General features: G+C 41.0%; 1 protein-coding gene across 1 annotated transcript in view; it reads left to right on the top strand.

Annotated features, from left to right (window-relative positions):
- MRTFA (myocardin related transcription factor A) overlaps positions 1-22614 on the top strand; it is a 96407-nt gene that overhangs the window by 15947 nt on the left and 57846 nt on the right. Inside the window, exons 3-4 of the mRNA XM_026038275.1 lie at positions 729-792; positions 10190-10451. Of these exons, the coding sequence (XP_025894060.1) occupies positions 729-792; positions 10190-10451 (326 nt within the window). The remainder of the gene's footprint in view (positions 1-728; positions 793-10189; positions 10452-22614) is intronic.

Raw genomic sequence — 22614 nt, 5'->3', positions numbered from 1 at the left:
TGGGAAGAGAAAATGTAATAAACTTTGTGGCAAAGCCTGCATGTGATAGCTCATACTATTTTTTAATAGGGCTAAGGAATGAGGTGAAAGTACAACTGCAAATCAACTTCAAACCTTTATTTTTTTATTGCCATTTAAGACAATGGTTTTACAGGGGCTCTGAAGTAGCTATTTTTTCAGTTAGCTGTTGCCCCTATGCGTATGTTAAAACAGTGCTGCCAAATAAAAATTACTCTCTTGCTTTAATGTGCTTTTATGGAAGGTGTTTCCTTTTGCCCCTCAGAAACGCAGTACCCACTGCAGTCTTGGTGAATCTCTGCRGTTTGCTTTGTTACCTTCCCCTGTTTTTGTTTGGGTGGATAACACAGTGTAATAAACTAGCCATAACAGTCTCCAGTTTTCTCCATCTGCTGAAGAATGGTTCCAGTGCAAGGACAGGAAGATTGAGTGTATCATTTGGTTAATGTTCAGGCTTAGTAAATCTCAAACAATGCATTCTTCAGAACTACCAAACCAGCAATCCCAAAGTAAAATTGCCACTCTGGAAGTAGCATGCATATGGGCGTACTAGGATGGCTGTTTTTGATTGTATTTCAGTCCAACTTCTGTTCTGAATGCCTAATTAATTAGTGATAATGTAAGAAAAGAACACAAGAAAAATGACTTACTCTTAATGGGCCTTATTATTGGAAGATCTCTGAGTATTTGTGTCCTGTTTTCCCTTTCAGTGACTGGGGAGAGAGCTGCTGGCATGGAAGCGAACTGGGTTTGCCCGTGGGAACTCTGAGTAAGGTATGTGTTGTGTTCTCTTTGCTATCTCCAATCTGAATCTTTTTTTTTATGTACTGAAGTCTTGCACATACTAAAAATGAGTGAGGAGTCTGTTGAAGGTGAAATATCTTCAGGTGCGATGGCTGTCCGGCAATGACGAGGCCAGCGGGCCCATTTATGCTGCTTTAGGGTTTAAATACGTTCTTATTCTCYTTTTGCTTCTGCCCAGCAATTAGTCACAAACTTGTCACAAGTTAACTTGTGCTCTTTGGCAGGCTTTCTCGGTACTACCTAGACTGAATCTTATAGTTAAGAACAGAAAATGCTTTAGTGTAGTTCTAGCACCTGAACAGAAGTCTTTATTTTAGATGCCCTCCAGGCACTGGCTCTCAGTATTGTTGCTTCAAGGAAAGAAAAGGTTGGTCTTTTTTTTTTTTTTTTTTTTTTTTTTTTTTTTTTTTTTTTTTTTTTTTTTTTCCTGTCGTGGAAGTTAAATCCTTTGAATTGGCAGAGAACAGCAGCAATAGTACTGTTCTCCCCCGCACATTTGCCCATATGCATTAGATTTACATACCAGGGAGCACCTCTTGAGTATTTAATACTTCTTTTTGATAAACTGGTTAGCTGAGACAGGACGGTGATATTGAGACCTGCTTCTCTAGGAATCACCGAAGACAATTCTGATCTGTTTTTTTTCAGTGATGGGACAATCCAGAGGTGCAAAGTCAGCTCTCATACTGAAGAAAGGGAATAGAAGAATTGGTAACAGTCTCAGTTGATGGATTTAGTACTTTAAATTAGTATCACATCAGGTAACTACATTAGGAGATGCCAGTGAATTTAAAGAAACTTATATTCCATATCTAGTATTCATTGATGGGGAGGAGAGGGAAAGTCAGTTCGGATTGGTCTAATTTCTGTAGACAGACTCTTACACTGTCATGACTAAGGAATGTGACTGGGGTCAGAAAACTTCTTGCAGTCTTTGTTTCAGGGTTTAATTCCACATGATGCCTATATGGGGTAAATGAAAGCTATTGCTTTTTAGTGGGCCTTACTCATTTTTCTTTTTTTCTTTTTTTTTTTTTTTTCTGTCTGAACTCTAATTACCATTCCTTCATGTTTTTTTCCTCTTATTTCTTTGTTTGTTTGTGTTTTAGCTAGATTAGTAGCTCTATGAATGCTACTGCCAGCACAAGGAAAGGGACTGAAATGCATGTCAGGAACAAGAATACAGTAGCTGGACTTAAGATCAACTTAAGCTGCTGAGGCAATAAAAAAAAAAATAAAATAAAAAGAGAAATAGAAATGGAAGGGGTATGGAAGATGAGGACACAGTAGATCCATTCCTACTTCCCCAAGTCCCCACTCTATTTTGCTCTGGATGCCCCAGTTCATGTCCCAGAGTTCACATCTTCAGGGGTTACTGTCATTGGGCTATTAGGGAAAGAAGACTCCAGTCTCCTCCTGTATCATGCCTCTCCCTTGCCAATCTGCCCTAAATCTACACTCTGCAGGAATTGGTTTAGTCCTTCCGAGACCTCAGTTTTCCTGATGTGGATTCCAAAGTCAGAGCTTACAGCGGGCCGCAGATCTTCAGCATCCCTTTTTCTAGTTTGTTGGTGCTTTCCTGCTTCTGTTGATTGCTCTTGCTGAATTCAGCAAATTGCCTTTGCTGAAATCATTGATTCACCTGCTTGCCCTTTTGCAGGGGCTGGGGGATGCCTTGCCTCCTCTTCAAATAAATTAGAAAAAAAAAAAAAGAGCACCAGTCAGCAATTGCAAGGAAAGCAGGTAATGAAAAACAGGTATAGAGAAGTCCCATCCCATTCTGAATATATCACAGTTTGTACATTTTTTTGGCAGCAGTCCTGTCTTAAACAGCTTGCTCCCCTTTGCTGCTCCCTCCATTTTATGATGTAGCTCTTTGTGTGGCCACGGTGAGCCACTCTGGAGAGCAAATCCTTCTGGAGAGAAGTGGGGGTTTTTTGCTAGTTATTTTCATCTGATCCAGTACACGGTGTCTCCATAAGTTTAATGCTAGTTTCACAAKGAGGAAGGTATGAGAGTGGGAATGTGTAGCAGGCTGCTTAAGCTGGCACTGCTCCTGGTTGTTTAAATGTGCTCTTTGACATTATAGTCAAGTTGCTGTTTTAGTGAACTGCTGTTGCAAAGGCCGKTCTCACCTCCGCGCAGCCGTGTGCTCATACTCCCCCGTTGGCATCGGAGCTTGTGCAGCCGCAGGGCATGTCCGTCTAGCTGACTGATCCCATAGAAAAGGWTTTCTAATCTTTTTGTAGGTTATTAATCTTGTGCTGATTCAGCTGCCCTGACTCACTCTGCGGGTGCACAATGATTAGATTAGATCAAATGGGAATAGCAGGCATGCACAGAAGGCTGGATTCCACTTTTAGCTACGAAAATGATCTATATCATGACCAAAGCCTTATATATACCCCAGTCTATCCATTGACACACGAACTAAACATAAATGTTTTTGTCCCTTGCAGTTGTGTTTCAAGTTGTGGTTTGTATGGACCTCCAATGGAAAATGTTATTTATTTGGGAGCTTTTAGTCTTCAGTCTCACAAACCAGGCTGGGAGGTGTCATAGAATCAGTTGCCCATAAACTGCTACATCAGTTTAGGTCTTAACATATTCTTCACTGAAATGAGAAGGAAGTCTTACTCATTTACACTTGGACTTAATTAAAACGTTAAGAAATTGGTGGATTCCATCCTTTTTGAGCTGGAATTTTTTATTATAAATCTCATTGTGATTCTTAAGACTAGTTTTGGTATTATCTGTTATTGTGTGTATCCAGAGTTCCAAGAGTTTGAAAGCCAAAAAGTTCCTCCAAATACATACTGAATCATGAAGAATACTATTTAGAAAACATTTGGAATGCCAAACTACGTTTCTCAGACTGCTATTTGTGGTTTTAAGAAATAGATACTTAATAATGATTTTTGAGCCTTTTGAAAACTTTCTGTCATTGTTGAACAGAGGAAAATGTATGCTATTATCTTATGAAGAAAACAGCTTTCAGAAAGAGAAATATGGTCCTTGATGAGCAGTCTTTAAAACCATGTAGAAAGTTGTGTTTGTCTGTAGTGATTTATTAACAGCATGATGCTGTTGATTTTTTTTTACATGAGTCATGTTCTTAGTATTTTTCCCCCTTAAACCCCAACATCTCCATGTGAGGAAGAACTTCTTCACTGTGAGGGTGCCAGAGCCCTGGCACAGGCTGCCCAGGGAGGCTGTGGAGTCTCCTTCTCTGGAGATCTTCCAAACCCGCCTGGATGCCGCCCCGTGCTCTGGGTGTCCCTGCTGGAGCAGGGGGTTGGACTAGATGATCTCTAGAGGTTCCTTTCAACCTCAACCAGCCTTTGATTCTGTGATCTCTAGACAGCTGTTTATGCTGTTTGTCTGATAAGGTTTCTTGCTATTCTGTTGCTAGCCCCAGCATGTCTTTTTGCATCTTGTGCTGGTAGACTTGCTGGAGGCTGTACTGGAGAGACTTCTGGAGAGGATGGCATCTGTTGCTGTAAGGTTACTAGTACAGCATGCATGCAGATACAGCTTCTTTGCCTCCTATAGGAAGCTGTGCCTGTAAACTTACTAGCTTCTTTATTCATGTGTTGCAGCCTTGCTTTTTTTGATAGAGGCCTTGCAGGATAGTGTCTTATGATCATTGTAAGACACACACACATGTCTTCAATGGCTGTCTCAAATCCAGAAGTGAGCTCTGCTACTTTCTGACTGTTATTGCCTTTTCCCCTCTGCCATCTCTAMTTGCTCTGGAAGTGAAGGAAGCCGATAACCAGGTCATTTTCCAGAAGACACATACGTGTGTCAGTATGTGTATTAAAATCTTATCTATGAAGATCTCTCAATAATGGTCCAAGTAATTGGGTTTTTATCTTAATATTGTTCCTCAAAAACAAACTGATACACTCACAAAGTAAAGTCCTTGTTGTTTGTGCTGTTGCATGCTGCACTATGTGTACTTTATGGGCAGCGTCGTCAGCTTTAACTCTCCAATAATCAGAGGAATAATTTTGCCAGTGTTTGCCTGCCTAGCTTCAGCTGATTGACAGGACCCTGTTTTCTTTGACGTAGACCTGATCTCCTAGTGGTGACTTTGTTATCTAAGATAAATGTATATGTGTCAGTTCACCCAGATCATCTCGGCCTCTCAGGCTACTGAGATCCTATTGCTTCCATCTGCTGCAAACTTCTCTTCTCCTGGGTTGCTGTTCCATGCTGACCTGGGGGTAGCGTTGCCTTTGGGCACGGCATGCCATTCTCCTGCCATTTCCTCATTAATTTCAAAGATTCATCCACTTAAACCCACTTTGCCCTAAGATTATCTCCTCTCTTGGCTGRATGATCCCAGCTGGCATAGTCGTTTCACAGAAGGCTGCTCTTCGGTTTAGAATAATAATAAAAAAAATCCTGTCATCTTAAAATAGCCCAGCTGCACACACATGCTGTTGCTGTTAGCTGCTGCAGGTTGCTTAGCAATTCTTAAATTGGTAGGAAATTGCTATTACCCTGGCAACTCGGCCCCCAAAATGCAAACAAGATTTGAAGGAGAGAAAAGCAGCGAAAGCTGCTAATAGAGGAATCCTTGCTCGCTTTGACAGTTATGCTGGGGATTTTTTTTCTTATTTTTTTGTGCCTCCCTGATTTTTATTTATTCTTTATTTCCTTTTGTTTTACAAGTTTTACCCTGTTTACTGATGCTTCGTGTTAGGGGAGCCAGGACTGTTCTTTGATTCATTTAAATACTCATTTTCAATAGCTTTATTATACCATGTGAGTATCACTAAAGTCAAGGGAAGTCTAATGCAAGCGTCCAAGTCCAGTGTGAATATGGGGTAGGGAAACTGTGCAAGAACATCTGGGTTGTGGTTCTATAAGCACTTTAAGCTGACACTGCTACCAAAAGTACCCCTCCTGATTTATTGTTTTATTTTCCTTCTACCTCCTTCTTCTTTCAGCCASCCCCTGTATTTGTGTGGCTGGGTAGCAAGCCAGATCATGAACTGATGCAAATTAAAAGTAGCAATTTGTGTGTGTGTGGGGCCAGGTTAAATTTAACCCTGATCAGCTCCTTGATCTGGTTCAGCTTGTACAGGCCTACGGGAGGGAAGGAACAAGCAAGCTGGACTGGTACTTTTGCTGGTAGTGCCACTTTAGTGCCTAACCAGAGGATGTGGCCTTACGATGCAGCTAAGTTGATCTAAGAACTAGCCCTTGCCAAAAAGGGCAGGTCTGGCTTCATGCCCCTCTTGCTTAGTGCTTGTCTGGCCTTCTGATGGGCTCATTAATGGAGCTGACCTGGCAGAAAGCTAATCCTATCACTCTTACTCCCCTTCCCACAAAAAGTTTTCTTCCACTTAGSTCCACAAACTGGCTTACTGCAGATCAGATGGGTGTCTGTCTCTCTTGTTTCCCCTTTTATCTTTTGGGGCTTTGAGCTACTCTTGGGGATTCTGAATCAACAGATTTGTGAGTTTATGGATGTAGTTTTGTTGTGTARTAGAGCRTTCTTTTACCAAGGAGTAAGCTCATCAGACTTGCCTTGCATTTGTTGTGATRCAACRTTGAGATGAGAGAGAGCAACCGTGYAATAACTGTAGAGCAACTTAACCTTTGTTATTTGCAGGTTTGATAAAGATAACATTGTCCAAAATTTTCTTGTTGGCTGTGATTCTTAATCTTACAGCTTGCTCAGCATTGACTCTGCTGTATTCATCTGTCTGAATTTGTTTGGCAGATGCCTCCAGAGCATCCAGAGATCAGGAAAGGAAGATGATTTGTGTATTCAGGAGTGATGTCTAATGTTTCTTGTGGGGTCYTTCCTGAGCCCAAAGAGCTTGTTCCTGCCTCTGCATTACGGTGACAAAGCTGTGTGTGTAACTAGCAAAGGTCTAGGTTGGAGAACTGATTTTGCTGACTGATAACCCAGGGGAAGAAAAAAAAAGTTTTTTCAGTTGATTCAACTCGCTAGTCTAGTTCATTGCATGGCTGCACACARACATTTCAGCTGTTTGAAGAAAGGACAGTGTAGGGACAGGAATGAGCAACTGGCTATTAAAGATGATGAGGGCTGCTTAAACTGTTGCTGCTGCTGTAGAACATCTATGGGACTTCTTTCTTCTTCCAGAAGCAGGAAAATGCCATGACAGGAGGTTTTCCTCTAGTTGGGCAACAGATATCAACTCTTGGGATTGTTCACCCAAAAACCCTTGCTGGTTATAAGGAATCCTTGCTCTTAAGWTTGTCCATCTGCTTTTGGATGAGCTATTTAAATATCTTCATTCTGTGGTACATTTCTCTGTGGGAAAGTTTCTGGCATGTTTAAAAATGAGAGGCAAACAAACATTTTAAAATTTTAATTAGGTTCTAAATATTAATGTACATAGCTGATTCATTCTACAATGACACTTATAGAGCACTGTAACTCTCCGGGAAGTCTAAAAACAGCCTTGCTTTTGATTACAGAAAAGTACTCCACGTCTTTCACACGGTATCAGTGTTTTGCAAATAACGATGATAGTAAATCCTCAAAGCTTCTTCCAMATCCCTGTGTGCCCTCATCAGACTTTTAATTGAATACACAAAAATTAAATCCACCCAATTAGAACATTAGAGCATACTGTAGTCTTGGGGGGTCAGAGTTGAGGAACTATCACTCTAACACTTTTAAAGCCTCATACCAAGGCATATATAGGCCTAAATAAACCGCTTGCTCCTTCCTTTCCTTTTGGGAGGCGATTTGAAGCTGTACTGATATTTACTACTATCATTTATTTGTGAAGCGGAGGTATGTTGCATATTAAAACTTGACATTGCTGTGGTATTAATGATGTATTAATTGTGTAAACAGGTCTTGCCCTTGTTGTGCTGGCCCAAGTGTTGATGTGACTGCAAGACAGTGCCCCAGGGACCTGCTTTAGTGGGAAGGAACCAAATATCTGGGTTTTACGCGTGGCTCAGTTTTCTCGGTAGTTCATCATGCATCACTGTAAAGGCTTGTGCTGGCCTGAAATGATAGAGAGAGGAGGAGACACAGTTTTAGTGGTTGTAATGGCTCCTTGCAGTTTAGCTTCGATGGAACTACAACTTTCTTCATCTGCAAGTGAATAACACAGCAACTGGGATTAAGAAGAAGACACTTTTTATCAGTCGCACCTATTGCATGAGTTAGGAAACCTGCAAGCCCAGGTGCAAGTCCTTAGCAATAATCCAGCCCTTGTTGTGGCCCTTGAATTCCGGGGCCTGACTTGCTAGGAGAGCTCTAGTGCTTGCTGTGGTGCTGCTCTGGCTTACGGGGCAGATTGGTGTGTGAGTGCTCATCTCTTCCTGCCCCACTCTGGATGAGGCCAGACGGCTTTTGCTGCAGCTTGGTATTCTTGAAAATGAAGGATGTAATTTCAGAGGACTGGCTAACTTGCAAGTACCTAGATTAGGAAAATAGTTTCCATTTTAAAACACTGTTTTAAAATTGTTTGAAATGTGATTTGCCTGGTTTATAGGAATTATGAATTCCTGTTTAAAAGAAAATCCAGGGTGTCAGAAGTTTCTAAGTGCGTTTCCTGTTTTGTAGTCTAGGTATATCTTACATGTATGATATTTCTCTTAGAGAAAGGAACTATTTTTCTCTTCTGTTCTAGGATGGATTGAGGAGAGTAGGTTGAGTCTCCTGCCATCCCAAACCCTTCTTTGGCAGGGATAGGTATCTCTCTCGTCAGTCRCTTCATACAGGTTGGCTGCCCATGTTCCTACCTGCCATTTGTACCCGACACAGTGTAGCGGCTCCAGCACATCTCCTCAAGAAGACTTTGCCTCCGGTTGGGTGTTCTTCCTGGAGTGATACCAGTCCTTACCAGTCCAACTTGCAACTAAGCAATTACTCTTCCTTTAGCTTCCTTCCACAGACCTCCTGTCACTACAGGTACAGGGCCGAAGACCAGCTAGGTTAGTCAGTTTAACTCTTTCCAACCTTTGCTCATAGTTTACCAAACTGAGACCAAATCTGTGGTTCAAGGGAGTGTGTGAGTGTATTTTCAGGCTTTCTTTACCCACTGTAAATAAACGGACTCAATCTCATTTTTTTTTCTCTTTTCTTGTTACTGTTAAAATTTACTTTCAAATAGCTATGAGTGATGTTTGTTTTGGACAGGGAATATACCAAGGAGGGGGGAGGCACATTCTAGCCAAGCTGTAACTGAAGTAAAAGCAAATACTTCAGACAGCAGTAAGCTTTGGCTCCGTGTCATTTGTTTTGTTAAAACAAGCACTAGTTTCAGTTGGTGGTTTTTGTATTTGTTTTTTTCCCTCCACCCTTTTCCCTCATTCTCTTCAGACCATGACACAGGGTCCTGGGAATGAGTGTGTGACAACATGGATTAAGTAGTGTGTATTCACTGCCAGTTGCTTTGAATGTGCACGGAACATGTTTTATAGGCGGGTGGAAAAAAGCACTACTGTTTATGACTTTGGTCTGGAGAGCACAGGGTAAACATTAGAAGCTGAGTGAAGTAGAAAAGAAAATGTGAACAAAAATATTGGAATCCTATTAAACAAAATATAAACGGGCAACCACTATTGCAGCTGCTTTATCATCTGTTGAATGTTGTCACGCTCATCTAAGTTAAATCTAGCTGTTAAGTGGGGGAATAGATAATGAAAACTATATTATTGTGGACTAGGGCTATCCTATGGTATTTCGCTTTGCTTTTTTTCAAGCTAAGTCTATGGGCCTCGTTTTGAAGATGGAGAGCCCCTGAAAAAACCTTTTGCTTGATACCTGGCAAGAGAGCTATTTGTTGAAATGAAAATGAATTCATTTGCAACTCTCTGGCTGCTGCACTCTGCTATCCTTCAGAGTTTATTATGCAGGATTACTTTAACTAACTAGATCTTGAATTAATAGTTTTCCTTTTAAAACCACATCTTGGTTTAAGACAAGGAGAGTAGTGAAGAGGTCAGCAAAATTTTAAATAAGCTGACTCTACTGGAAGCATAGAGCATGATAAACAACTCAAATCATGGTGATTACCTTCCTAGCCTTCTCAAAATTGGGTTTATTTTAAGTACCAGAAGATGAGAATGTCCTCATAAGCTTTAAAGAAAATGATAATAATCAGTAGTTTCATCAGCAGTCTCTGCGGTGACCCTGTTGGAGGCTTCTGCAGGTTTATAAACTGGTGATCTTAGCAACTTTGAAATGCTAGCTGGATTTGAGTTGATAATGGTGGTGCTAATATGCTGATAAAGAACACGCTGCTCTTGAAGACAATATGATGCACTGGAGATGCAGATTCAATATGATGCGCTGGAGATGCAGATTATGTTTGTCTAGTACAGGACTGACTTTTCCTTATTTTGCTCCCTCTTGCAGGTTGCCATCACGAAAGCCAAGGTGGATTTCTCCGGGGTGGTGTGCCTGCCCCCTTCCGTCATTGCTGGGAATGGGCTGGACGGAGGAGGGGCTGGCGAAAATGACGATGAGCCGGTGCTGGTGTCGCTTTCGGCGGCCCCCAGCCCGCAGAGCGAAGCGGTTGCCAACGAGCTGCAGGAGCTCTCCTTGCAGCCCGAGCTGACCCTCAGCCTCCACCATGGCCGAAACCCCAACCTCCCTCCGCTCAGTGAAAGGAAGAATGGTAAGTGGCACAGTGCACTCACGTGGGACGCCCCTCCTCGTCACCGTTCTGGGGACTGTAGGGGTGTTGACATGGAACGCGTTCTCATGAGAGAGCTGCTTCTCTGTAGTGTTTTATTCAGAGGAAGAAATAATAACCCAGGGCTGGTAAAAGAGGCTTGTGTTGTTAGATGGGAAGGATTCATATTGCTGGCTGTAGAAGCTCCAGAGTGCTAGGAATGAATGCTTATGGCTTATTAGGTGAATACCAGAAATAACTCCCATGTGTTTTGTGGTGACAAGAAGTTGTGCAAAACCAAGACAACAGAGAGTCCAAGGAGAGGCATTTAGTTCATCCTCAGGCCAGGATCAGCAAGGATTTACAGATTTTTCTGTGTCTACTTGGCCTGTACTTGCCCAGAGTGAGTTCTCTTCCTCACTGCAGATGTCCAAAAAGCGATAGATGTAGAGAGTCCTGGAGTTAAAAATGGAATAGCTCAGTAGGTGACTTGACCCTGGCATGAGAATGACCAGACCCTTTCTCGAGTTGCAAATAGCTTACAAACAGCTAAGCTATGAATCCCTCCAACTGTCCTTTGACTGGCACCGGAGCCCCCAAGGATAGGGTCAGTGGATGACCAGAACTCCTGTGTGTGGAAGAGCATGAACTGTTTGAATGTCAGGGTTACCAGGCTACCAAATGAAATTTGGTGCATATTGAGCCCCATTCTGTGGCAGGTTGGTGAACCCCTTTGATAATTGGTGACTTCTGCCTGTGAATCCCTGTGGATGATCTCTGTTCAGTCTACTCTCTGGGGTGTGTGTTGGTCTCAGCTGTGTGAAGGTTTGGGATTTGCTGAAGTCAGAACTGCTCACAACTATAGCAGTTGATATACCCTCAACTATACCTTCAGCCTGCTGTGCATTGCAACGTGGTTGAGTCACAGATGTCTTAAAGTGCTGGGCACTGTATGTTGCATCGTAGGGGTCATATCGAGTTGGATGGCACAGCATACTGCAAACGCTGGGGACATCTGGACTTCCTAAGCAGCACTCGGTGCTTGTGGTAAAGTGATTTAGATGAAACGTGTTAACTGTAGGGCTGTAACTTGTATCAGAGAGATACCTCACTTGATGTGCTTGGGTCTTTGGCTCTGGAAAATGAGCATGTCCTTCTCTGAAGAGTGAAGTAGTTTGGAGGAATTAATTCGCTTCAAATGAAAATGTTATTTTTAACAGGATGAAGGCAGGGAAGTTTTCTTGTCATTATGCAATATTTCATCTTTACATGATTACTGTCATGTTTAAAGGATTTATGAGCAGGGAGGCTAGAAACTGAACAAATACAGAACAGCTCCTATTCCTCAGTATCTATAGCSCTCCAAGAATAAGATAAAAAACAACAGATGACTAGAGCTGAATGGTGCTGGCAGGAAATAAAAGAAGAAATTGCAGTATTAACATGGTGAACTGTGGCCTCAGCACATTACAACACGAGGTAGACTTGGATATTTTATAGTAATGATGGTAAGAAGATAGATATCTATATTATATATATATATATAATCTCCTGTATAATGAAATCTCTCCAATATATAATGAAATTTAAATATGATGATTTTGATGAAATGATGGAGGCTTTTGAGGTAGGAGCAAGTAGGTTATGCTTGGTGCCAGAGGGAAAGGGATGTCTGTCTTGGGAACTAACAGGAGTAACTGTTACTGTTCAGCAAAATGAATGTTGTGGCAGCAGTTTGAATGGACGYAAGCAACCCAAAAGTGTTTACGGTCAGAGAATAGGATTTTTTGGATATGCTGCATTCACGTATATGAATAGGATAGGCTGTATTATGTGGGCTGCAAGTTTGCTTGATTGGAACAGGTCATACAGAGTTTAAAAGTCTCTGGARTGGAGCTCCTCTGCCCATACCTTTTGCCAGGGAGCGTTAGGGTATCCCCGGAAATGACTCATCAGGTGGGTCTCTTCGGAGCCAGTACTTTATCAGGGCTGAGTACAATAGTGGGAATTTTACTGCTGGACATGCTGCCTTTCAGACAAGGCACAAAGTCCAAAGTCACTGGTCTAAACTACCTCAACGTTCCTTATCTTCAGATGTTACAATGTCCTTTTCAGCTAGGCTGTAGCGTGTTGCTGGGTGCACATGCAATCAAGTGGCTTGAGGAAAAGTGCTGCATAAATACCAWTATTTACAAACTGTTGCTACACAGACCCAGACTTGGCTTAGTGAGCTGTTGAGAAACAGAGCGGATGCATTTTRTTTTATCAGATTGTTCCCCCATATGGGAACTCTTTAGTTAAACTGGGGTAGACGTTGAACAGCTGTTAAGAGCTACCATTAAAGCACTACATATATATATGTATTTTTTTTAAATACAGTGTATTTGTTTGTTGTGTCTTTGGCTTCAAACACTTGCAAGCATGTTTACAGTCARCTTGTCAGTTGAGATGGCAATCTAATTAAACATTTGAGCAGTCCAAAGTGGTTGTGGAAACCTCTTGTGCAGTGAAACTGCTTCTGTGACAATTTGCCAAATTCAAGGTATGAGGAAGATGCAAGAGGAGCAGCAGGAGGAGAGGAGGAGATGGTAAAATAAGAGACTTGCTGGAAGCTGCTTGTCTGTGTCAAAGGGTCTCCTGTTTGCAGTTCTAGACAGGCATTGCTGACTCACTGCTGAGCTAACTACTTACTGCTTCCAGCAGGTTAACCCTTTATATACCTTTTTTTCTTTTACCTATAGATGTCTGTAGCATAACGTGACCTGGGGTTACAGGACACTCATTTCAGGCAATGTGAATGGAACACAGACTATTAGCTGAGATGAAATAGGTTTCTTCAGATTACAGTGCCACGGAATTCTGTATGGTGTAACTGGGAGAACTGGGAGGGCAGTCCTGTCTGTATGCCTAGGACAGCAAGCTGCTTTTTTTCCTGCTCTTAGAGAACTGCAGAGCAGCAAGAGATTTTGTTCTGTTTTGGTTTTGTTTTCTTCGGACCCAGGTTTCCCTTTTTCTTCCTACTTAATGCAGCTACATACATACATAGGTCTCCAGAGAGATGGGTGTAAAGACTTTATAGCTGTTGAGTGGACAGTTTGGCATCAAATTCTACTAAATGAAAAAGGGATGAAAACTATTAAGGTAATGTGTAAAGTAGTGGAACATAAATAGATGGACAGGAAACAGTTTTCTTTTCCTCTTCAGTGGAAGGAACTTCATGGGGGGAGGTACTGGTAAAATATTTTGACAGTTTAGTGTCTCATCAGACATCATACTTAATGCAGCATTTAGAGGGTAGTTATTTAGCTTAAGTGTGCTTCAGAGTCAACTTTCTATCCCAAAGTTCACCTTCCATGTCAACTTTTTTACCCAAGGCCTTCTTCCTGCAACCTTCCTTAGCCATGCGAGATTACCTGTGACTGACTCACTCTTTGTCATACAATCAAAAAAAAGGATCATTACAGAGCCATGTAAAAGGTATCTTGATTTTTCTCAGATGCCRAGATAACTTTCTCCAACCCTTAGGGTAGTGTTGAGGGGAAGGCCTTCGTGGATGTGTTCACAAAAATGAAGGAAAAGCAAAACATGATCATGCAAACCGCGTGCAGTCTGATCAGTTTTGATCAAAGCTGTCCCTTGTATTTAATTTTCATTTGTAATTATGATAATTGCTCCTCCRGTTTACTGACATTTTCTCAGCCCAATCTCCCCAAGAGAATTCATCATTACCTCTGTCCAGAGGTCATGAAAAACATTTTGTGAGCAATCYAGGGCCCTCCTGGGTCCCTCTGGGTGCAGGCCTGTTTAATGTTGGGTAAGATGGAACTGTTCATTCCARAGAATGTGATGATTATAGGTTTGGCCAAGGCCTGTAGCAGCTTGTCAGCTCTTCAGCTTTCCTTGAGCTGGGCTGCTTGCCTTCTACAGAGCCCTGTGTGCCCTGGGAAGACAGAGACCAGGTGGAATGTGTGGAATTTCAGTAACCCTAAGTCGTTTAAGAGGCATGTGCTTTAAGTATCGGGAGGTGTTACTGTAAAGGCACGAGTGCTGCACAGAAAGCATGGGATTGCGGCCATACAGGCTGCTGGAGGTTGTGCCTACTTACAAATTGCAGGGCTGAATTTTCTAAATGTTTCTAAGGAGTTAATGTAGTGCATGTGGACCTTTGTTCGTGTGCTGTTGAAAGACAAGTGATATTTTAAAGATTTGCTAGGGAGACRGATTTTTATTTTAAGGAGATGTGCTGGTGGTTGCACCTTTTTGTTAGATTACGTGTTCCTGTTTCCTTCTATCATGGACTGTAGTTACATTGAGTGCAATCACATTGAGAAGTTATTTTCAAATATAAATTGCTAAGGTGTTTTTTTCAGATTTTATAGCTTACCTTTTTGCTATTGTGACTTCAAAAACATTGATAATATGATTTTTTTCTTAAATCATGCCRTAAATTAACATTTTAAAGTGTTTACTTAGGCTCAAGCTTTGTTTTTTAAAAATCTCAAGAAAGGGTTTTTAACTTCAGAAGAATCTTGTTTCTTTACTTTCTCAAATTTCTTWGTTCAGATGTATAGAAGACTTCCAGAGCACTGTGACTCAGAGCTGTGTTCAGTTACCAAGTGGTGGTTATTGTCTCACCCAGAGCTTTACATGTAAAGACTGTACTTAAAGTATGTATTGGAACAAAAGAACCAAGGCAGGAAATATATCGCTTTCTGTGATGTGTCCCCACAMATTCCAGCGAGGCTTGCTGCCCTCAGCTCTGTGAGCAAGAGGAATGTTTGCTAGAATAAAAACAACCCGTCGAACTTGGATGGATTTGTGTTAAGAGACGTTATGTCCCAGGAGGCTGTAAATTTAGTATGCGGCCTGAAATGCTCTGATAGAGCTAAGAAGTTCAGAGCTGGAAACGGATGGCTGTTACTGAGGGGAGGTACTAAACAGCCGAGAAGTGGTGATCTCTTGAAATACTTAAAACAAACATTTAAATAGTGATGGGAAAATAGACGAGCTGGAGGGAGTGATTCCAAAGAGGGCTTTAATGTGGGGGATTTAAAAAGCAAGCTCTCATCACAGAGCTTGTTTGTTGCTGATGATGTTAACATCGTTATAATGCCCTTCCCCAACTGCTGGCTTATAATAATATTTTTTCTCCCCTCTGTTTCTCCCTGGCAGTTTCCCGCTTATTTGGATTGGCCTTTGAGATTGCAAGGTTAAGGGCTAATGGATGAATACTAGACATACAATTTGGTAACTTTTTTTTTAAATCATATTCATGAATTCAAACTGCTTGCAGAAATGCCCAGAACAGACATTTATCTATCTATTTATTTATTTATTAAATGCTGGTTAGGTCTTTTGCCGTAAGCATTGAGGACAGTAATGAGGAGAGGAAGGTTGATTCTTTGAAGGGAGAAGGCCCTTCTGTGAGCCTCTCCCTTGACTATATTAAAAAAGCGAATGTCTTTCTCGCCCAAGAAAGACTTATTCCCTGCTAGAACTGAGTCCCAGTTTTGGGTGACGAGCCCTTTCTTTGATGTGTGCTTTCTCCTAATGAAGGAGAAAGGTTTCTCCTTCTCAGGTTCTGTTTAATTATTTCTTACAAAATCTTTGTAATCCGCTGCAGTGTTCTGTTTTGCACTACAGGAATGTGGGCCAAAAAAAGCTTTCTTGGTGGCAAGGCAAACTACTAATTTCCAATCGGATCCGAAGCAGTGGTTTGTACATCTTGTACTTCAGTTGTACTCCAACAGTGACATATTTATTCTTTACTGTAGATTGGTCACATTTGTTCTCCTACCTTTAAGATGTCTGCTCTTAGATTGTATTTTTTTTCAATGTTTTCTGCTCCCTGTGCAGCAGTGCTGCTTTGCTTTGTCCTGCTTAGTGCCTTAAATCCCTGCAGTATCTATGTATGCAGGGTCAGCAGTGAGAGATTGATGAAACCTAAGTGATGCTTCAGGACACTGGTGAAGTACTTTCCCAAGGGGAAAGGGTATCATTCATGCTGCTTCCCCTTTATTGCCTGGTAGCACCACAAAGATATGTTTATGTACTGCTGAAAATCACCAGTTTCTTAATTTGTGATAAATATTGATATCAAAGATAGGTATTTAGGTTGCTGTGATTCCTTTTTGGGCCTAGTCACTTACYAAATTCCTRAGATCCTGTCCCTGAGTGCAGTTTYTYTCCCTAAGGGTTGCCCAGCAGGAATTAACATTTAGGCCTGCGTCTTCTTACGTAGCCTGGCTGTGAATCTAGAGCTGCACAGGTGGCCCTCGAGAATGACAGAAACCCAAGCGCTCTGCATTCCTGTCCTTTTACAACACACTAGTGGTGTAAGGAGGCTGGAAATCGGATAAATACCACCATGTCTTCACTGCAAGGGCTTTTCCTTGGTTGTTTAAAGCTGCTGCACGAGTTTTTGGTGCCTCCTTTGAAGCCCTAGATGTGTTTATGTGAGGAAAGGAACCTTTCTCACTAAAACGTGGTGTGCTCTGCTCTCTGCTGTCTGTCAATAGCTGCTGGGAGTTAGGACATCTGAGCAATAAAGCAGTCCTGAAGTTATTTTAGATTGGAKGGGTCAGAAAACAGTGTAAAAGTAGTCTTGTACACTCAATTACTCATTGTCGTGAATATGTCGTGAGAAGATAGGGATTCTGACTTGCTCCAAAGGATTTTAAGTCTAAAATTGGTCTGTATCTTTGATAAAGTGCTCAAAATATTTTGGGGGTTGATATAAATATATGCAATTCCTTATTGGCAGGTGACCTAATGCGAAATGGTGATGAGCCTTGAGGAAAGATGTGGAATAGGGAAAGCTCCTCTGGGAAGAGAAGCATTGGAATTAGTTTAAGATAATTAAATTATCTGATGAGCAAATTGCTTGAGACTCTTCAGAGACTGAAATTGAAATTCTTTTCTATTGGGAACTAAAATGATCTAGCAAGGAAAGACTTTTATTTTTAGTCAAGAAATAGTTGATTATAAAAGTTCTGCCCACTATCCCAAATCAGATGAAACTACATTACCTGAATATAGGAAATATGACTTCTTTTTTTTTTCTCTTCTCTCTCTCTCTCTCCTAAAGCTCTAGTCATGTTAGATGAAAGGTTTGATCCCCATTGGGAAAATCTGAGGGAGAAAGCATGTGTGCTCCTGTTTTTAAGAAGCAAGAGCTACCATATATTTGGGAAACTTTCCAGTCTTCTGCTACAGTGCCTCAAGTTTAGCGGCCAGCAAGGGGGCAGATCCTGGGGTAGGGAAGCAATGCAATTGGCAAGAAAAGCAGAGTGCTGAAGACTGAAATAATGCGACTGACCTATGAGCAGCATATAGCATGTTTTGGGCCCTGCTGTTTCTAGACTGAGGATCTGCATGTTTATGTTAACATTGGCTCCCCTTGTCCTTGGAGGGAAATGGCCTCCTCAGCAGAACCCTTAGGGGAATAAAAGTCTACCCAAGATGTCATTCTTCCCTCTCCAAAAGGGCAAAAACTGCCAGTTCACACAGAATCACAAAATCATTAAGGTTGGAAGGGACCTCTAGAGATCATCTAGTTCTGCTCAAGGAGGGACACCCAGAGCATGTGRCAAAGGTGGCATCCAGSTGGCTTTTGAAGACCTCCAGAGAAGAGACTCCACAGCCTCCCTGGGCAGCCTRTGCCAGGGCCCTRTCACCCTCACAGTGAAGAAGCTCTGCCTCGCATGGAGATGGAACTGCCGCTGTTTCAAGTGCCTCTTACCCTTTCCTCCCACTCTTTGTGGGAAGAGCAYGAAGGGGCAGACCCTACTTTTGCAGCCATACATCTTACGGTTCCCTCAGAGTATTCTTGAGTTTTCTCCTAGCAGAAATTTGGCTGTGGGCTGTCCCGACTTGCCTGTAGTGAGTAAGCTGGGAACAGCATGTTGAAAGACCGAGTTTCTTTGGTAGCAATATATTTTCATCATACAAGGATGAGAATTTCTGGGAAGTTTTGGGCAAATTTGAAGTTGAGAGGTCCTATTTATTTATCTGTTTATTTATCTATCTATTTATTTATTTATTACATAGCTATAATTGTCTATCTAGAAAAASAATTTCTAAGAGATTGTAAATGTTGGGAAGATGAACATGATTCTACTGGAACCAGAAAAGCCAGTGGCCACTGTCCAACTGGGCATCATCCCAAGCACATCCGAATGGCTAAATACTGCCAGTGAGGAAGGTTGTTGAGCTGCACTTGTACTTTGAATAAGGAGAAATTGTAGAATTTTGGTAACTTCACATGCAAGGTGAAGACGGCACTAGCTGGATGTTCAATACTGATCACATCAGGGCTTCAAGAGAGATGTTTTTCTGTTTCTGTTCTTCATTTGTCAGGCCCTAGCATTAAATTATTCTACCTCTTGAAGGTCAGAAAGGCCTTGTCAAAACTAGGGCTTGTTTGAAAGAAAATTCCTCCACTCAGCTTCAGGCTGTTTTAGGTGGTTTTATTGTTAATTATATTTAGTGAGACATCCTTGATAGTTTGGGAGGAATTTTAAAGGGTATATTTTGAGAAAAACACTTGCGTCTGAAAGCTTTCCAATACATTTTATGGCTTATGAGTCATGTTTCTGAGGTGTAAATAAGACAAAGTTAAAATTATGTTAGTAGCAGTGTGATGTACTTSAGTAGGGCATTTTTATCTGTGACTTGTAGAACACTTTGTAGTCTCAGAACTTAATAAAGGTGCAGCTATGAATGACCTTTGTTCTGTAGATGGGAGCAGAGACTGGACTGTAACCTGGGGAAGATCTCACAGTAAATTAGGAATAGCCAAGAGTTTGGCATTTATGTATTCTTAATCTGTTAGGGAACGCTGCCTAAAAAGCAGGACATCTGTAATGCCCAAAGTGTCAGACAGACAGATTTGTTTTTAAAAGTTGACTGCGTTTCCTTTCCCTGTTCTTTCCAAGTTCATAGTGATTTGAAGAGAGACAAATAAAACAATAACTCCATGGCTTTGCATGTGTGTTTGAGAAATTTCTCTTTTTTTTTCTTTCTTTTAAAAATTATTTATTTTCCTTTTTTTATTTTTGTGGCTTTAATTTCATGTGCAGTCTTAAGTTTTGTAAGATGTTTACGAAAAATATATGTAACCTGTACGGTATTTATTTTATAGTTTTAACATTATTGTTTGTTGTTTTAGAAACAGAGTAGTATTTTCTACGTCCCGATGTTGATAGAAAGGATATGTGAGATGTTGTGGCAGGGTTGCATCTTCTATGGAGTACTTAGTATCTGTGTTCATTCATAAAAATTACAGAAAAGTGGTTTGGACACGAGGCCGTCTGTCTTTGCTCTGGTGATACTCAGATCTGTGAAGTCTTGAGCTAGGATTAAACCTCAGTGAGGTATTTGGCACTGAGCAGGATGCATATGGCCAGCCAGTAGGTAATTTCGTGTGAAAAATCCATTTTCCCCTTGATATGGCCATCTTTATGTGAAAACCTGAAAAATAACATCGTAGTTACATCATCTATTTTCCAGATGATGTTTAAGTTCGCCTTAGTATATTTTGTTTCCAGTTCTGTTAATATTTTATTTACAAGAAAAAGGCACAAAAAGTACAATTCAGGGCTTCTTCTAATGGAATTAGTGCATATTTAGGGAAAATCATAGAGTAATGCAAATTTCCACGTTGATGGGCATGTCCTTAATATTTTTGAGAAAGCTTGGAGGGACAGGGAGGGAAGAACAGTACTTTATTATTTTGGAATAAAACATGAATAAGGAGGGAAGATAAAGCAGAACAGAAATAGGAGAGTGAAGCAGGAGCCAAAGGGTGAGTGAGATGCCCGTCTTGCTAAGACGCTTAACTGTGTGTTTGACATCTGACTGGGCAGCTGAACTCAGCTTGAAGAACTGCCATTGCCTTCCCATTCACGAGAGCTGTGCAAGATGAGGCACAATTCCACATTCCTGTTCTTAAATACGGTTTTGGACACTCCCCATGTGCCAGTTTGTGTGGGTTTTTTTTCCTGTTGAAAATGCAAGCTAATGTGTGGGTCTGTTCCAAGCTCCTGGCAGTGGGAGATGCCTAATTAGCCTCTTTCTCTAGGAATCTCTTGGTCCTTTCAGCTGCCTTTTATCTCCCAGCCTCTGACTCATTTGTTTTTCTTGCATTTATTTGCTGATTCAGAAATCTTGCTGTTTCCTCCTCCTTATCCAGCTCAGTCTAATCTCCCTAGGTACCCTCTTGTGCCCTGCCAACCTCTGCTGTATTTATGTCACTGCTGAATTAGCCCGTGCAGAGATTTTGCAAATTCTTTTGGTACTGGTCACCGTTTAGGTCACGGTCTGGACTGAATGGTCTGTTGGCATCATCTAGCTTTGTGTTGTAACAGACTGGCTCACTGAAGGCCTGAGTCATGAAAAAAAAAAATATATATATATATATATATGCACACATATATCAATATCTAGGTATACACACATAGATATAGACACGTACACCTTTATTGGAGTGTGTGGGTTTTGTGTGTGTATATATTATATATCACACAAAACAAATCTAACCTGTCCCCCCCCAAATATATACATATATATAGAGAGGGAAGCTGTGTGTAGGAATACATTTTTTGACACAATCTCCAATGCAGTAACACTTCAAACAGGTTTTGAACAGTCATCTAAGGACTCGGGAAAGTTAGAGCAGTCTCTGTAGCTTTGGATGTGCTGCTGGCCTCTGGAAAGCTGACAGTAAAGAAACTTCCCATTGGATTGACATCTTTACCCAGGAGTTTTGATGTTCCTGGGTATCCTTGCAACCATCTCCCTATTTCAGAAGYGCACTGATTACAGGAGCAGCTCCCAGATTCTTTTTCCATAGTGATAAGGAAGAGCTGTCAGGTTACTGGGGTTGTTTGCTTGTTGCTTTGTTCTGTTCGTTTCAAGTTCTCCTTGCACCGGGATAGCGCTTCCACGGAAAGTCTTATCTACTGAAGGATAGAATTATATTTTTATGTTCATAGTGTTGCTAAATTCTGCTTTCATTTATATTATACATATATATCTCTTTCATTTTTTATATATATATATATATAAAAAGTTCAGCAATCTGGCAGAACTAGAGCTATGTTTTTAATATACACATTTTTATCTGCTTTAACTCTGCCATTTAAACAACCTCCTCAGAAAATGCTGACTTTTAAAGATAATTGCACTTTAATTACTCTTAGTTATTTTTGTTCACAATTTTTTAAAGACTTCTAGAAGGCGGCTGTGTGGAAATGTGTGTGTTGTGCACACTCCCGGAGATGGAATCAGTCAGATAGGTAAAACCTGATTTTCAGATCACTTTTGTACACACTTTGCATGGATGGCTAAGTGTTACGGTCCCTTTGTATCACTCAGGTTCTTACACTRCATTGTCAGATTTAATACACGATGGCACAAAGACCCTTGGCCAAATTCCTTCTTTTGTTAATGTGTTTCATTTTCCCTAAATTTTCCTCTGCACTTACTAACTTCTTCATTTACTCTTCTGGGCAGCTGCAGTGCTTTGTTTCTGTGCAGTGCGTTAGTATACATTGCTTGTTAATAATAGTCTCTGTAGTCTTCATCTCTTCCTGTGAGTATACAAAAGAAGGGAAGACTCTTCATCACAGAGTGATCTACAATACGTTCCAATGTGTTGTTCTGYTGAAAGTCTGAAAAATCCTAGAATAGATTGGAGATGGAGCCAGGTGTGCAAAACAGAAGTAGATTCWTCTAAACTTAGAGGTGTGATTTAAATGAATAAGCAGGTTTTTTTAGTACATGCCTAGAAAACAAAAGAAGTGCTATTTTGGGGTCAGTGCTAGTAAACAAGCTTAGACCAGAGAATTTTTTGAAGCTTTATCCAATTTAATTGTCAGTTATTTTTAATTTGCTATGCTGTAACCAATCCTGAAGAAAAAAACAATAGATYCAACTGAAAATTAGTGTCATCCTGAACTGAAGGTTAAGTTTTATTCATTTGTGGGGGGAAAAGTTGCATTTTGAGCTCCTTTAGCCAATTAGGGAGATACTGACCTCTGTTTAGATTAAACTGATGCTCGTTCCATTCTCTCTTTTGCAAGCATCTCCCAGACTTGCTCTTCTTTGTAGCAGGCAGCTGAGTTGCCTTAGGGATGTGGGCTGCCAAACCATTTTTAATGGGCAG

Source organism: Nothoprocta perdicaria, unplaced genomic scaffold, assembly GCF_003342845.1.
Source record: "Nothoprocta perdicaria isolate Ctin4 unplaced genomic scaffold, notPer1 scaffold_206, whole genome shotgun sequence".
Taxonomy (NCBI): Eukaryota; Metazoa; Chordata; class Aves; order Tinamiformes; family Tinamidae; genus Nothoprocta; species Nothoprocta perdicaria.
This window is presented reverse-complemented; position numbering and strand designations above follow the sequence as displayed.